Raw genomic sequence first — 17,226 nt, forward strand, 5'->3', positions numbered from 1 at the left:
CCCTTTATATTGGCCAACCCAGACGTGCTTCTGGTCTTCCGCCCATGTGGTTTGTAAGCACTTCCGAATTAAGGCTGAAACCCCATGCCATATGGCTCCTCAGTCTTTGCAGTGCCCATTGGTGGCACTCATGGTACTCAACACAGCTGAGGAAGAGAACAAAAAAGCCCCATGATGCCCTGTGGGAATCCAGGGAATGACGGCAACCCATGAGAGCTGCCATCTAGTGTTCTGAGGGAGGCAGTACTCTAAAGAAGTTGCCATCCCCCCTCCTTCCATCTTTTGGGTGTCCTGGCCTGTTTCGGCTGCCGGCTATCCCTTACTCTTCTTATTTGTCATTGCCTGGCCACGACCATTACCTATGCATCAGATAGCTTTGAAAAATTGTTATATTGCTAATATTTTTTTTAAATCATTCCTGCAAAGGCTATTGTGATTTGGATATCAGAGAACATTTATAGATGGATGTTTTGGCCATTTATTGCCTCAACGGTAAAATATATTTTTAATGATTATTATGGATTGCATATGGTGTTTATTGATTTGGACAAGAAATATGATAGAGTGTCACATCAAGAGGTCTGGGGGTGCATGAGAGAGAAAGGAGGACTGGAGAAGTGTATGATGATTGTCCAGGATGTGTATGAAGTTTGAGGACTCAGGATAAAAGCAGTGTTGTGGTAATGGAGAAGATCCCAGATGACCAGCCAGAGCATCATCATGATGTCTTTTCCATTTCCCTATAAAAGGTGGCAGGTCCTAAGGCTTAGCATTCATATTTTTGGATAAAAGCAAAATCAAATGCAATTTGCAGTTCTTCATTTTGATTAGAGGTGCTTGCGTCTAGTTACAATTTAGATTTTTAGAGTCTTGGACTTTTGTTTTATGACTTTTTGGCCTTGGTAATTTGCTCCCAACAATTACCTTTGGCCTGCATTTAATGCCTACCTGTTTAATTCTCTCATCCCTCTAGCTTTCCAATATCTTTTCTTGCAGTCCTTCATGATGTGCCTAACATCGCACAGAATACCAAGTTGCCCTCATTTTTTTGATATTGTATCTACATTTCTTGGTATGTGTGACACACTGGCACAATGAGTAGCAATGGTGCCTTATTGATTCAATGACCAAGGATTAAAATTCCTTCCTTCCTTCCTGATGATGTCTGTCAGTGGCAATGCAGCTCTCTTGCAGTAAGGAGACCAGGGTTTGTGTCCTGGTTTCCCCCTTCATGTGGTTTGCATGTTCTTCCTGTGTCTGTGTGGGTTTCATGTCCAGGGCCTGTTTCTCCCTATACTAGCTGGAATAGGCTCCATTCACCACCACAATGACCCTGGGCCTGCATTAAATGGGTTTGGAAATGACCTGACATGCTGTCTGTGTGAAGTTTGTACATCCTCCCTCCTTCTGGTAGAGATTTTCCTCCATGTTCTCTGATTTTCTTTCTACGTCCCTTAAATACGAGCTCCTTAGGTTCATTGGTAATTCCAAACTGGCCCCCTGAGGGTTTGTCTGTAAGTGTGCACTGCCATGAACCGGCAATCTGTTCAAGGTTGTTCTCCTTACCCAGGGCAAGCAGGATAGGCACTGGCTATGCACAACTGTGAATTGGATTTAAGTGGTTTTGAGGACTAGAAGAGAGCCGTCTTACTATTCCTTTGACTACCTTTTTACCTTCACTGAAATTTAGGTGGCTGATGAATGGTTCACATGGTGGTCTCTTACTTTTCAGACATTTACTACTATCTTTTGTTTATATGCCATATTTCTTGTCACTAACCCTTCACATGATTTTGGAGTGTCACTTTGATGTCAACAACCTAGTAATCATGCATAGCTTGTGAAACATGTCACTAACTTGTGACAGTGGCATCTTGAGAATCGAGGCTATTTAACACTCTGTATTCAAAATGAACATAACTGATCTTAGATGAAGTGCTAGCGAGAGCTTCCAGGAAGTTAAAATTCCGATGTTTGGTTTTGAGCCTTGAAAAACCATAGGGTTCTAGTTCAGAACTACCGACATCCCTTCGAAAATTGCAACCATTCCTTTGGATTGGCTTTGGAAGCATTTTTAACTTGTTCTGGGTGCCATTTTTTTAGAAAGTATTTAGACCCCCACATTTTTTACATATTTTGGTATATTACAACCTTGTGCTAAAATCATTTACATTTATTTCCTCCCAACAAGCAACACTCAATCTCTATATAAACTTCTCAAAAAAATTAAAGGAACACTTTGAAAACACATCAGATCTCAATAGGAAAATAAATCCTGCTAGATGTCTCTACTGATATGGACTGATATGGTGATGTGTTAGGAATGAAAGGATGCCCAATCGTTTGATGGAAATGAAAATGATCAACCTACAGAGGGCTGAATTCAAAGACACCCCGAAAATCAAAGGGAAAAATGATCCGGCAGGCAGGTTAGTCCACTTTGCCGAAACTTCATTGCAGCAACTCCAAATCATACTCAGTAGTTTGTATGCCCACCCCCCCACCACGTGCTTGTATGCATACCTGACTATGTTGAGGGGGCACAATGCTCCTAATGAGATGACGATAAGTGTCCTGGGGGATCTCCTCCCAGATCTGAACCAGGGCATCACTGAGCTCTTGGACAGTCTGAGGTGCAACCTGGCAGCGTCGGATGGACCCAAACATAATGTCCCACCCAGAGGTGTTCTATTGGATTGAGGTCAGGCGAGTGAGCGTGAGGATCAGTCAATGGTATCAATTCCTTCATCCTCCAGGAACTGCCACATGACGCCGGGCATTGTCGTGCACCAGGAGGAACCCAGGACCCACTGCACCAGCATAGGGTCTGACAATGGGTCGAAGGATTTCATCCCGATACCTAATGGCAGTCAAGGTGTCGTTGTCTAGCCTGTAGAGGTCTGTGCATCCCCCCATGGATATGCCTCCCCAGACCATCACTGACCCACCACCAAACTGGTCATACTGAATGATGTTATAGGCAGCATAACATTCTCCACGGCTTCTCCAGACCCTTTCACGTCTGTCACATGTGCCCAGGGCGAACCTGTTCTCCTCTGTGAAAAGCACAGGGCACCAGTGGTAGACCTGCCAATTCTGGTATTCTATGGCAAATGCCAATCGAGCTCCACGGTGCCGGGTGGGCAGTGAGCACAGGGCCCACTAGAGGACATCGGGCCCTCAGGTCACCCTCATGAAGTCTGTTTCTGATTGTTTGGTCAGAGACATTCACACCAGTGGCCTGCTGGAGGTCATTTTGTAGGCTCTGGCAGTGGTCATCCTGTTCCTCCTTGCCCAAACGAGCAGATACTGGTCCTACTGATGGGTTAAGGACCTTCTACAGCCCTGTCCAGCTCTCCTAGAGTAACTGCCTGTCTCCTGGAATCTTCTCCATGGCCTTGAGACTGTGCTGGGAGACACAGCAAACCTTCAGGCAATGGCACATATTGATGTGCCTGCCATCCTGGAGAAGCTGGACTACCTGTGCCAACTGTGTAGGGTCTAGGTATCTCCTCACTCTACCAGTAGTGATGCTGACCGTAGCCAAATGCAAAACAGATGAGGAGGAAAAATGTCAGTGGCCTCCGTCCACCTGTTAAACCATTCATTCCTGTTTTGGGGGTCATCTCAATGTTGCCCCTCTAATGCACCTGCTGTTAATTTCATTAACAACAAAGCAGCTGAAACTGATTAACAACCCCCTCTGCTACTTAACTGGCAGGTCAATAGCCCAGAGGTTTGATTTTGCAACTTCTTTCATCGTGCTAAGTATCACAGTTCATTTGCAGAAGAAATTTATTCATGCTAATCCGAGACAGAGGCTGTAGGCCGAGGGGAGGGGGAAGCGTGACGTCAGGAGTGGGGAGTCGGGTGGGGCCCTCCTCACTCACGTGCCAGACTCCATTCGAGTCGGTGTACCATGCCTCTGTTTAGCTAGCAATACTTGAGCAGGAGGTGAGCAGTGCCAGGTTTCTTCAAGATGTGACACTTAGAATTGAGGCCGAATGGTTCCATCTTAGTTTCTTCATACCAGATAATCTTGTTTCCTATAGTCTGAGAGTCCTTTAAGTCCAAGAGGGCTTTCAAGTGTTGTCTCTACCATAAGGTCCAGAGTAATGGAATGTTGCAATAGTGGCTGTCTTTCTGGAAGTTTCACTCATGTCCACACAGGTTCTCTGGAGCTCAGCTAGAGTGGCCATTCAGTTTTTAGTCACCTCTCTTATCAAGCCCCTACTCCCCAGTGGTTGTTCCAAGCTTATCCCGTTTAAAAATGATAAAGGTCATTGTGCTCATAGCAGCCTTCAATGCTGCAGAATGCTTTTGTAACTTTCTCCAAACCTGTGCCTTGTCACAGTCCTGTCTCTAAGCTGGCAATTTTGGCCTGGTTTTTGCTTAACTCTGGGACTTTCTATAGACAGGTGTGTGCCTTTCCTAAACATGTCCATATGAATTGAAACAACCACAGGTGGACTCCAAACAAGATGTAGAAACATCTCAGCGAAGATCGATCAATAGAACAAGATGCACCTGAAACAATTTTTAAATGTCACAAGAAAGGGAATGAACACTTGTGTCAATATGTTATATCTGTTTTTCATAAACTTTCACTAAATATGCAAAAAATTCCTTAAACTCCTGTTTATGTTTTATCATCCTGGGTAAGAAGTGTTGCTTAATGGGAGAAAAAATAAATTTAAATGATTTTAGCAGAAGGCAACAGCATAACCAAATGTGGAAAAAAAAGGTGTAGGGGTCCAAATAGTTTCCGTGGGTGATCTGTATTGGACCACCGCCTTTGAGTCTCCATGGTTTTGTCACAGAGTATACTTACACTAGGTTAGGAGTCTGGAGTTCTTGGATGAAATGAACACAAACAACACACAACTGTCACATGCAGTTTCCGAGCATTACAAGTCCACAGTGCTTCCTGAACTATCATATGGTATCATAGTGTGCTGCTTCCAATAATAAAATGTTTTATTTTCAGGATATAATGTCTATAAATGGAAGGAAGCACTTATACAACGGGGGCAGACAAAAGCATACTTCTCTACGACTGCAGAAGTGCCATTTTGCAGTAAGTATCTTCATCACTTCTTAAGTTATGGCACAGTAGGAGAAACTTGTGATTAAAGAAAACTGAAGAATAAGCTGCAATTTTAATAATTCCTGAAAATGACAGTTTGCTGTGTTTATTTCAGTAATCATTTTGCTTTAAGATCTACAAACTGCACATGTAGCCATGTTAGTGCAGTAATAAAGTATTATCTATCTATCTATCTATCTATCTATCTATCTATCTATCTATCTATCTATCTATCTATCTATCTATCTATCTATCTATCTATCTATCTATCTATCTATCTATCTATCATATAGTGTCTTTCATATCTATCTATCTCTATTATATAGTGTCTTTCATATGTATCTATCTATCTCTATTATATAGTGTCTTTCATATCTATCTATCTATCTATCTATCTATCTATCTATCTATCTATCTATCTATCTATCTATCTATCTATCTATCTATCTATCTATCTATCTATCATATAGTGTCTTTCATATCTATCTATCTCTATTATATAGTGTCTTTCATATGTATCTATCTATCTCTATTATATAGTGTCTTTCATATCTATCTATCTATCTATCTATCTATCTATCTATCTATCTATCTATCTATCTATCTATCTATCTATCTATCTATCTATCTATCTATCTATCTATCTATCTAATAGTGTCTTTCATATCTATCTATCTATCTATCTATCTATCTATCTATCTATCTATCTATCTATCTATCTATCTATCTATCTATCTATCTATCTATCTATCTATCTATCTATCTATCTATCTATCTATCTATCATATAGTACCTTTCCTCTCTTTCTGTTGTTATGGTAGTGATGCCCATGCGTCCCACTGTTTAGATGTTTTTGTTTTTTGATCAGTTTTGATTTCTTAAATTTGGATTTCCCTGTTTGGTATTAAAACTTTGTCATTTCAATTTTAGGCAATTTTCTTTTTCTGTCTTCCTTCCACGTTTTCACCTTTGCTTGACCCTTAACTACAAATTTGTTGTTGCCCTCCTTGTTCCTTTTTTTCTTAATGATTTGAAGTCTTTAAAGAAACTCACTTCAATATTTGCAACACCAATTACAAGAAAAACAGCAGAGAAAATGTTTTATAAGTAAATAACACATTTGTTAAGAACTAACAAAACAAACCATACATTTCAGCTGTACAAGTTCCAAAATTCAGCACATAGACTTCTCGTTGTGTTCTGCAGATATAACACTGTAAGATAATCTTCCAAATATAGAAATTTAAACATACGAAGATGGATTTTTAACAGAGAGCTGATTTAAAAAAAAATAATTCATCTCAGTATAGAAAAAATTTAATTCTCTCTCGAAGGATATGTCCATTAATAATAATAATAATAAAAACAATAATAATAATTTCTTTTATTTAATAGGTGCCTTTCTTAAAACTCAAGGTCACCTTACAATGAAATTAAATAACATTAATAAAATATATAAAGAAAAAGGACGATAAAATCAAATAGCAATAAGGTAGAGAGGTAGTAGCAAACCTACAAAGATATCATTATTTTACACTAAGTATGCTAGGCCTGTTATTGACTCTCTTATGCTATTTACTGTTTTATTTTTTTGATCTGATATACTTCATTAGTCCCTGAGGGAAAATTGTCTTTTCACATGTCCTTTGGAGGTCAGAGTGCTGGGTCAGTTATTATGACGCCAACCCCACGTCAATTTTCAGGTTAAAGGCCTACCTCAAGGGCCCAATGGAGTAGGATCCCTTCCAGCAGTAATAGAATTTGAATCTGCAACCTTCCAGATAGCAGCGCAGAGATCCTTAGTCTCAGAGCCACCATTCTGCCTATACATCTTTATTAAATATAAAATGTTAGATTTACTTTTCCTTTTGTTTTCTCTGTATTGATTTAAAAGTATATGATTATATCTTTCATGTTGCTGTTGTAATGTTCTAAATTTTAACAATAAGAATTTATAGGAGAAAGTACAGGAGTTAACTACAAATACAGTACATCTATTCACTACAGATGTGATTAAAGTGCATACTGCAGACTTTCATTTAAGGATATTTGCATACATTTTGGACACACAATGTAGAAATGACTACAGTTTTTATACACAGTCCACCCATTTCAGGGCACCATAATGTTTGGGACATTTGGTGTCACAGCTGTTTGTGATTCCTCAGGTGAGTTTCATTGCGTCTTAAGATACCTCAGCCTGCTTCTGCCCTTTGGAGTCTGTAGTTGTTCAACATGATGAGAGAGCTGAGCCAATTAAGTTAACAAAAAGACAACATCATGAGACTGAAAAACAAGAATCAAACCCTTCGAGGCATCAGTAAAACCTTACGATGACCAAAATCACCTGGAATATCATGAAGAAGAAAGAACACAATGGTGGGATCAGTAATCTGAAAGGGACTACTAGGCTAAGGTAGACCTTCACTGCTGATGACAGAAGAATCCTCACTATGGTAAAGAAAAAGCCCCAAAACGCCTGTCTGACAGATCAGAAACAGTCTACAGGGGGCTGATGTGTGTTTGTCAGAGACGACTAACAGTGGAAGACTTCATTAACAGAAATACAGAGGACACACTGAAAGATGAACACCACAAAAACAAGATGGCCGGATTACAGTTTGTGAAAAAGGACTTCAAAGAGTCTTCAGAATTCTGAGAAAAGGTCTTGTGAACAGATGAGACAAAGATGATCCTGCTGTTTCAGAGTAATGGCAAGAGCAAAGTATGGAGATGAAAATGAACTTCTCAAGATCTAAAGTAGACCACCTCATCTGTTAAAAATGCTGGGGGTGTTATGGCTTGGGCATGTATGGCTGCCACAGACCCTAGACTTCTCTTCATTGATGATGGAACAGCTGATGGAAGTGGCACAATGAACTCTGAGGTGTGTAGAAACATCTGATCTGCTTAATTTCCAGTAAATGACTCCAAACTCATTGGACAGACAAGATAATGATCCAGACATACTGGTGAGATAATACAGCAAAGCTAAAAAATAGAAAAGTCTTGAATGGCCAAGCCAGTCACCCAATTTAAATCCAATTGATCAGGCCTTCCATATGCTGAAGAAGAGAAAACCTATGGGGACAAGCCCCCAAAACAAGCAGCAAGATGGTTGCATTAGAGAAGACCTTCAGCACCTGGTGATGTCTGTGAATTGTGGACTTCAAGCAGTCATTGCATGCCAGGAATATGCGACCAAGTGATAAATATGGTGGCTTTAATAGACCTGCCATTGCTGTGTGCCAAACATTATGGTGCCCTGAAATGGGGGCACCATGTAGAAAAAGTAATGTTATTTCTACATGCTATGACCAAAATGTTTGCAGATCCCCTTAAATGAAAGTCTGCAATGTGCACTTTAATCACAATGTCTGAATTATTTGATTTGTAATTTGAAACTCTGGAGATGAGGGGTCAATCAAAGAAGAATGTATCCCTAACATTATGGAGGGTACTGTATATAATAAAACGCTAAGTTCTCTGGGTGTGTCCAGTCCCAACAAGCAATGTGATTGGTCAGTTTGTCCTCGGTGTGACTAGTCAGTTGGACCAAAAGAGGAAGTGTGAGTGTGAGGCACATGAGGAGGAGTGAAGGTGTAGGAGGCACTCGGAGACTCGCGTTCAAATACAGGAAGTATAAAAGCAGACAGGAGGAGTGCAAGTAGCCTCGAAATGGCTTCACGTGAACGCGTTTGAGAGACGGAGATGTTCAGACACATGCAGAAACCGAGGTAAGATACATATGGGATAAGAGATCTCATGTGCTTTTTATTCATTTGGTTACTTCAGGTAACACGGATTGCCATATTATCAGCTACACTATGCCATATTTAGATGATTTTATGTTATCAGCTATTTTATATTAAATGTTTGCAAGAATTTTTAACAAAGTGCTTTCTGATAGGAACAAATAGCCACAGTATAAATTATTCACAATTCTAACAAATATCTAATTATTTGCTTTTTGTGTGCTTTTTTTCAAAGAACATACTTACATCATGAATATTATTTCATGGAATCAGAGTCTTCGGTGGGGATTCATCACAGTAAAATTATTTGACGGAGGAAATGTGACAGTAGCTAAAATTGATCAGTAAGTTTTTGCCTTTTTATTTTAAACAAATTACATTCATTAATAATTTTAGACTTTACCTGTGGCACCTCTGCACAAGAACCACCTTTTCCCACCCTCTCAAACATAGTTATTAATGTCTGGAAAACATTTGGTATTAAATCACTTAGAGATCTGTACATAGACAATGTCTTTACACCCTACGAATAATTACACTCCAAATTTAATTTTCCCGCAAAATATTTTTTCCACTACCTTCAAATTAGTAACTTGGTTAACAAACAAAACCTGCCAAAATTTTCCTCACCTCCCACCTCCCTCTATGCCAGAAAAAATATTGATCCATCTTGAGGACTCAGGCAGCGTTTCTGTAATATATAAAACCATTTTATAGTCCCTCCCTTTCAAAGATCCCAGAGTACAGTGAGAAAAGGATCTCTCACTCAACAGCTCAGAAAAGGAGTGGAAAGTAGCAATGCACTCAAGCTCCATATGCACAAAGCATAGAATTATTCAACTCAAAATTATATTTTGAGAGCATCTGTCTAGTTTAAAATTGTCCAAAATGTTTCCAGGGCAAAATCCAACCTGTGAACGTTGCAATCGAGCTCTAGCCTCACTGGGTCACTTGTTTTGGGCCTGCACCAAATTAACATCATTCTGGACCAAAATCTTTAAATTCCTTTCAGACAGCCTTGGGGTCACAATCTCTCCTAACCCACTAACAGCTGTGTTAGGTGGGCTCACAGAGGGGCTTAAAGTGGAGAAGGACAAACAAACTGTAATGGCCTTTACTACACTATTGGCACGTAGACTTATCTTGCTCAACTGGAAGAATCCTAACTCTCCTATTCTAAGTCAGTGGGTAACTGATGTTATATACTATTTGAAACTGGAAAAAATCAAATTCTCACTTAAAGGATCTGTACAAAACTTTTTCAAAACCTGGCAGGATCTAATCAATAATATTTTAGAATAAGCATTTTAATTGAGGAAGCAGGTTCTCTCCCCTCTTAATTATTTATTAAGTTATCTATTTACTTATTTTTTACTAGCCTGAAGTTTTACTCTGCTGGCCTAGCTCTCTTTCTCATGGGTGGGGTTTGATTTGTTTTGAACCTATTTTTGTAAAACTTGACTTATTTGTATGGAATGTTATTTGTTATTAAAAGCAATCAAATCCAAAAAATAAATAAAATAAATAAATAGTTGTAGACTTGCATTAGGCAGTAAATATGTACAATAGATATGAACACAAACAAACATTGAAAGCTTATTGGGAAAAAGAAAAACGTAGCCCTGGACAAGTGGCCAGTCCACTACAGGATACTCTCACACATGCTGTACATCCACTTCTGCTCATACCAACACCAACCATTCTAACACTGAAATCTCAAAGATGGAACACATACAAACATAGGAGAAGGTCCACTTCCTACTCAGATATCAGCCAACCCCAGAGTTAGAGAGCTGCATGGTGTGACGATGCGCGTTCTGCTTCACGCTCCCACTTCTCTTTTGGGAGCCTTTTGAACCCGACACTGTCGGTAATGTAACCGAAGGAGCTGGACAGTGAGGACACCAAACAAAACAAGGGGAAGGTGCAAAGTGCAGAAGTGCTATTAAAAGCGAACAAAACAAATCGAAACAGTGTTCAAAAGAAGGCTGGAAGTAGTCCTTTAAAAAACGGTTCCTTCTTTAGCTGGTGGCTCCTCTGCTTCTCCCATCCGGGCCCTGCAACAGGGGAGTCGCCCCATGTGCAGCTGACCTTCCCCTACTGGTCTGGTAGCTTTCTGACCCCTGGCTTTGAATGGCTCCGCCAGACCGAGACTCGGGTTCCCCAGTGACCAGGGCACTCGCGCTGGAGCTTTGAACCTCCCAAGCCTCTGACTCCCACTGCCTTCCATGGCAAGCTGTCCTCTGAGTTTTTCAGAGGAGCAAAAGTGACCCAATCCATTTGCCCCCGAGTGTCGGCCAAACACCCCACTAGGGCTCACTTCCCAGCTGTCAGTCATTATTACAGTGAGCCTGCTCTTACTCACTCGCTCCTGCACCGGCTCCTTCTCCAGCCTTCTACCTTTATAACCTCCGTCCTTTTCTTTTTCGTCTCTCCTCCGCACTCACGATTCTCCTATTTATAATGGGGACGTGGCACAGGTGCAGCAATTAGCAGCTCCCGACATCAATTACAGACATGGGCGATCCCACACCTATGCACTTCAGTGCGGAAATGCCCAAACCCGCATCGCACCTGGGAACTGCTCTGGCCACACTACCACACCCCTCTTTAAGCTGCGAGTGCTGCGGATATTTATTTAAAAATTGGCCTTTCCTTCTGAGCCGTGGATCCGCTATATCAGACATGGTAGCAGTGCTGGCCACTGGGACATCTTGCTGTCTGTTGAACTTATTATATGGATTTAAAAGGAACTGTCCAAGATACAAAGCAAAGCACCTCATCTGTTAAACTGGGTGCTGGGGGTGTTATGTCTTGGGCATATATGGCTGCCACAGGTCCTGGCACACTTCTTTTCATTGGTGATGAAAGTGCTGACGGAAGTGGCACAATGAATGCTGAGGTGTACAGAAACATCTAATCTTTTCAAGGTCCAGTATTTCTTATATTAAGAAGCTAGAAAATGTATGCCTAGCGTAACATCTGGGTGTGCATAATTTAACTGATTTGAAAGTTGAATGTTTTCTCTTATTTATTTGCTTTATCAAAGAGACAGATGTTACATCTTTGTTTTGAAATAGTTTGCAACAGGAATATGCTGCACCAACACGCTCTAACATTTCAAATGTTTGTGCTGACTGGCATGTAAAAGAGGAAATAAATTATTCAAGTTGAAAGTTGAAATAACCTCTCTCAAGCTAAATCCAAAACAGTGAACTAACCTGTAGTTGAAATTGCGACGTGCAAGTGTGAGTTACTTTGGGGAGGACAGATTATAGTATTCATTGATCCATTCATCTAAACTCTCATATTCAGCGCAGGGTGCAGCTGAAGCCTATCCCAGCAAGCAATGGATGCAGGCAGGGAGAACCCCTGAACAGAGTGCCACCCCATTGCAACAACAACAACAACATTAATTTTTGCAGCACATTTTCAAACAAAGAATGTAGCTCAAAGTGTTTTACAAGATGTTAAAGACAGTTATATGACAAGAAAAAAAACAAATAAGATTAGGTAAGAACATTGATGAATACGTATTAAAAAGTAAAAATAAATAAATAGATAAATAAATGAATGAATGCAAATGAATAAATATATACAATGTTGTTAAACATAGATATACTGTACAGTCATTGTCCGCTTTATTAGGTACACCTGTCTAGTACCAGTTTGTACCAAGGTTATTATAGTTTTTGCCTATATTTCTATATTTTTTCTGACCTTAATTAGAAATTCAGTTTAATTTTACTTTTCCTTCATCAGTCTTAATTTAGTTTTTATTTCACAAAGATATTTCTATTTTATTTTTATATCTATTAGTTTCAGTTTTAGTTAAAGAGCTACTATGGAGTTTAGGTTTGTGTCACAAATCAGACAGAACTGTACACTTAACAGGTTAGGATATGAGTTTAAAAGCTTACTACACTACATCATTTACTATCTGGTTTTGTTTTTGTCTGGTAAAAACAAGTATAATCAAAACCAGATACTGAATATGAACAATTTTATACTTTAAAATATTTTCTATGTCATTTGTTTTGAACAAATGTGCGCTGATTGTTGGCACTGTTTATCTTTTTCTTTTATTGCCCAGAGTGGGCCAATTTGTAATTAAATGTTAGGTGAATTTTAAAGTGTCCTGCGGTGGGTTGGCACCCTGCCCGGGATTGGTTCCTGCCTTGTGCCCTGTGTTGGCTGGTATTGGCTCCAGCAGATCCCCGTGACCCTGTGTTCGGATTCAGCGGGTTGGAAAATGGATGGATGGATGGATGGATGGATGGATGGGTTATTTTGTTACTCTAAAGGTCTATACCAGACAACATATCCTGCTCCAAGATAATGTGCTTATAATGAATTCCTTCAATATTGCATTACAAAATCTCCCATACTTGGCTTTTTATTTTCTACCAGCCATACTGATCTCTGATTCCATCTCAGGCACATTACTTTTTTTAAACAAAAGTGATTGGTCAATAACAATATGCTGATCTTGTATGATGACCTAGTCAGTCTCTCAATCAGTGCCGCTTTATTTTTGGAAAGGATTTCTACTGTATGAAGTGCCAGGTGAATTATTGTCAACAAAAATAAACTGAAACGTTACTCACTTGTGATTTTTATGTCCATACGGTAAAGGTTTTGTTGACTAGCACATTCCGATTTCAGGCGTTTTAAATTACATCTTAATATATAATACATGGGCAAAGAAAGGCGGCACAGTAAATCACTTTCTATTTCACGTTTGTATGTGCCCGTAGTTAGCTCGCTCTGTCACTGCAAATGCTATGTGAAGACCGCATTCCGTCACAAGCCGCCATTCACTGGATGAATATTTTCAAGTGGCTCATGGTGGATTTCTTTCTGTTTTAGAGTTAAAAGTGACAAGTGTTAAAGACTAATGGCAAGAATATTCATTCAATAATGATAACTAAAAATATTTTTAGTAAATTATTGTTTTATTTCAGTTAGTCTTTCCAGCTACTTTATTAGTTTAGTTTTAGTTTTTTATATTGGTTTTGTTAATTATTTTATTTCTGTTTACAAAAAAGATTTTTTATAATAGTTTCAGTTTTGATTTTAGTTTTCGTTAACTATAATCTTTTTTTGGACCCCCCTTTTGCCTTCAGAACTGCTGTAATTCTTCATTTCATAGATTCAATAAGGTGCTGGAAACATTGCTCAGGGATTTTGGTCCACATTGACATGATATCATCACGCAGTTGCTGCAGAATTGTCGGCTGCACATCCATGATGTGAATATCCCGTTTCACCGCATCCGAAAGGTGCTCTATTGGACTGAGATCTGGTGACTGTGGAGTCCAGTGAACTTATTATCATGTTCAGGAAACCAATTTGAGATGATTTCAGCTTTGTGACATGGTGTGTTATCCTGCTGGAAGTAGCCATCAGAAGACCATCAACGAATCACTTCATCTTTACAGCTCATACTCAAGGAATGAGAAGTGTGGAAGAAATCATTACGTTACAAATATGTCTATTACTAATCAATTTGACTAATCAGGCAGGAGGATGCTTGTCCACTGCATCTTTTATTTCTCTTCATGAAAAGAGATACACTTCATCACATGCTCAACAAGCAAAATTACAGGCTCATATGTATACACAATTAAATTTACATAACAGCACTGAATTAATCCTGACATTTACTCTGATTTGGTTTGTTGGCTTGACATTTACTCTGATTGATTAAAAGACATGAGATGTTTCCAGCAGAGGGTATATTCAGCTTACATACCCCAAAATAAAAGTCTCATTTCGCTACATTCTCGGTATTTACAATACTTTTCATTACTTCTTGAGTTCCTGTGTGTGACATCTGTCAAGTCTTACTGAGTACATAATAGTCAGCCATCACCCAGAACCTTCTTGTTCTTTGTTGTTCACTTCACCTTTATCTGGCTTCCTGATATGCTTCTGACATTTATTAACCCTTTTATACTACTTCTAAGATAGATGGAAAGCATAGCAAAACACTTTATGTATGCGCAAAAATTATATTACCCCTAAATGACTATGTGACCCCTAAGTGTTTTCTTCCACAGCAGACACTTGCACTAAGACTTGGTGCTTTGTGAGCCACTTTATTAAAAAGCTTCAATTAAACAAATAAAGTAAAACTAGACTGATTAATGGAGGTTGTGGATGAAGGTTTTATGATTTATGTTTCAAATATTTTATAACATATTCTCATTTTCCTATATATGTTATTTTTATTCTTTGTCATTCAGCAAAGCCTCAAAGTTTGAACAGTACACAGAGACCAAGCTGCTGGCCCAGTTTGACAAAGACATGGATAAAATACAGAAAATCTCAATAAAGTTTTCTACTGGGAATGTGATTGGTCCGAGATACAAGCTGAGAGTTATTCGTTTGAAACTGCGGTCATTGGAGAATGACACCAGGTAATATGCTTTTCATGTACTGTATGAAATGTCAAGTTTATCAAGAACACGGGGACACATTTGAAAATTTATTAATGGTAAATTTTGCACAAACATTAGGAAGTTTTTCTTTACACAGTGAACCACAGATACCTGGAATAAGTGAACAAGTAGTGTGATAGACAGTAAGACTTTATGTTAATTTGGAAGAATTAAGTGGATAGAACTAGTGAGCTTTGTTGAGCTGAATGGCCTGTTCTCATTTAGATTGTTCTAATGTTTTAATGTTCTACTGTAAAAAGCCAAATTTTCCCCTAAGGACAAATAAAGTTCTGTCTAAGCATTAAGCAGCACCAGATGTCTTAAAATTTTAAAGAAAAACAACAGGAGTTAAACCATTTAAAGGTCTGACATTGCACATGTGAGGAGCAAGCAGCAGGCTTGGTATGACCTCCAGTAATGATATTTTATCATCCATGATGGTTGTAATGGCGAGAACTGCAGCAATTCAACCAAACAATAAGGATGGAACCAAAAAACAAAAATGCAAAGTATCAAATCTGGATATAGTGACAGGAATTTTAAATGTTGAACATTTTATGTATTTGCTATATAGAGTAGCTTTAAATATTTAGCCAGTTTCTGTGTGGACCTTAACCATTAAATTGTAAGAGAAGCCCAAAACCAAAGTACAAGGACAAAAGAACTCCATTTTCTATGTATAGGGCCAACTTTATATGCATGGGCTTTGGATTTGATTACATTGAATTATTAATTTTAATGAATTCATTTGTTTATTTCCTAGGCCATCCTTGTGCAGATATGATGTTATCCTGGAAGAAAATACGGAAGTGACTTTTAGACCAATCATCTGCCGGGACACAAAAAATTAGAGAACACAGGCGTTCAAGCAGGACAATCTGTATTATATTTAATATGAAAATTTCATTATTTTTGTATGACTATGCTTTTTAAAAATAGTGTAATTATTTGAATATATTATATTTTAAAAAAAATTTATAAATAGTTTGTACAGTTAATTGCATACTGGTCTTCATTGTTTTCCTTTTTGGTCACAATTATGGCAGCCTCACATGACACCTTAAATGGATTAAGCCGGTAGGAGAATACATGGTACATATGTTTGTATATTAAATATTTTTGGGAGGACATTAATTGAGTAATCCTCAATTTAGCCTTCATTACACTATCATAAAAGATACAAGACAGGATTTTTTCGTCTTCCTAAGACATATTGTACAAGGCATTTCTAACTCATCTTGCGACTTTGTGGTGCGTGTCAAGAAGAGGAGCTTTCTCTCTCGTTCAAAAGAAGGCAGTCATGGAGTCCAGATGGAAGTACAGAAGAAATCTTTATTACACAGCAGTTTAACAAAGAAACTTCACCATAGTGCAAGTGCTTAAACTAGAAAGGGTATCGGTTTATATTACATTTCTTATTATCTATGCAAAATACTCTCCTCCTTCTAGTTATTCCCTCCATTACCTAATGTCCATCACTTGACCCAAACTGGCGCCATTACTACATACAAGCAGTCATACAACATCTGTGCTGGTGTTCCCATCATTTTACTGCAAAGTACGCATTAAACAATTAACACAATTTAAGTCAAAGCCTATGAAAAACCCATATATGGAATACCAGGCCACTCAAATGGATGTTATTGATGTAGAAACATGTTTCAAAGTTGAAGTTTTAAGCTTCTACATTTCTTACGACAATGGCCTGCTTGGTCATTTTATAGCACACACTGTCCTTGACTTTGCAGTCATATGTGTAGAAAAGGTAAAGTAGTGGGCTCAGCACACAGCCTTGTGGAGATCCAGTGCTGAGCAAAAGGGAAGAGGAGAGATGAGGGCCAAGTTTAATGCTTTGTGGGTGGTTTGTCAGAAAGTCCTTCATTCAGGTGCACGTAGAGGAAGCAAGGCCTAAGTCTGTCAGCTTGCTTACCAATATGTCGGA

General features: G+C 38.8%; 1 protein-coding gene across 1 annotated transcript in view; it reads left to right on the forward strand.

Annotated features, from left to right (window-relative positions):
- LOC114649870 (lipase member H-like) overlaps nucleotides 1–16,292 on the forward strand; it is an 84,763-nt gene extending 68,471 nt beyond the window's left edge. The window contains exons 8-11 of the mRNA XM_028799233.2: nucleotides 4,988–5,077; nucleotides 9,077–9,185; nucleotides 15,090–15,263; nucleotides 16,048–16,292. Coding sequence (XP_028655066.2) covers nucleotides 4,988–5,077; nucleotides 9,077–9,185; nucleotides 15,090–15,263; nucleotides 16,048–16,135 — 461 coding nt within the window. The 3' untranslated portion in view covers nucleotides 16,136–16,292. The remainder of the gene's footprint in view (nucleotides 1–4,987; nucleotides 5,078–9,076; nucleotides 9,186–15,089; nucleotides 15,264–16,047) is intronic.
- Nucleotides 16,293–17,226: the final 934 nt, after the last annotated feature.

This window comes from Erpetoichthys calabaricus, chromosome 4, assembly GCF_900747795.2.
Source record: "Erpetoichthys calabaricus chromosome 4, fErpCal1.3, whole genome shotgun sequence".
Lineage (NCBI taxonomy): Eukaryota > Metazoa > Chordata > Cladistia > Polypteriformes > Polypteridae > Erpetoichthys > Erpetoichthys calabaricus.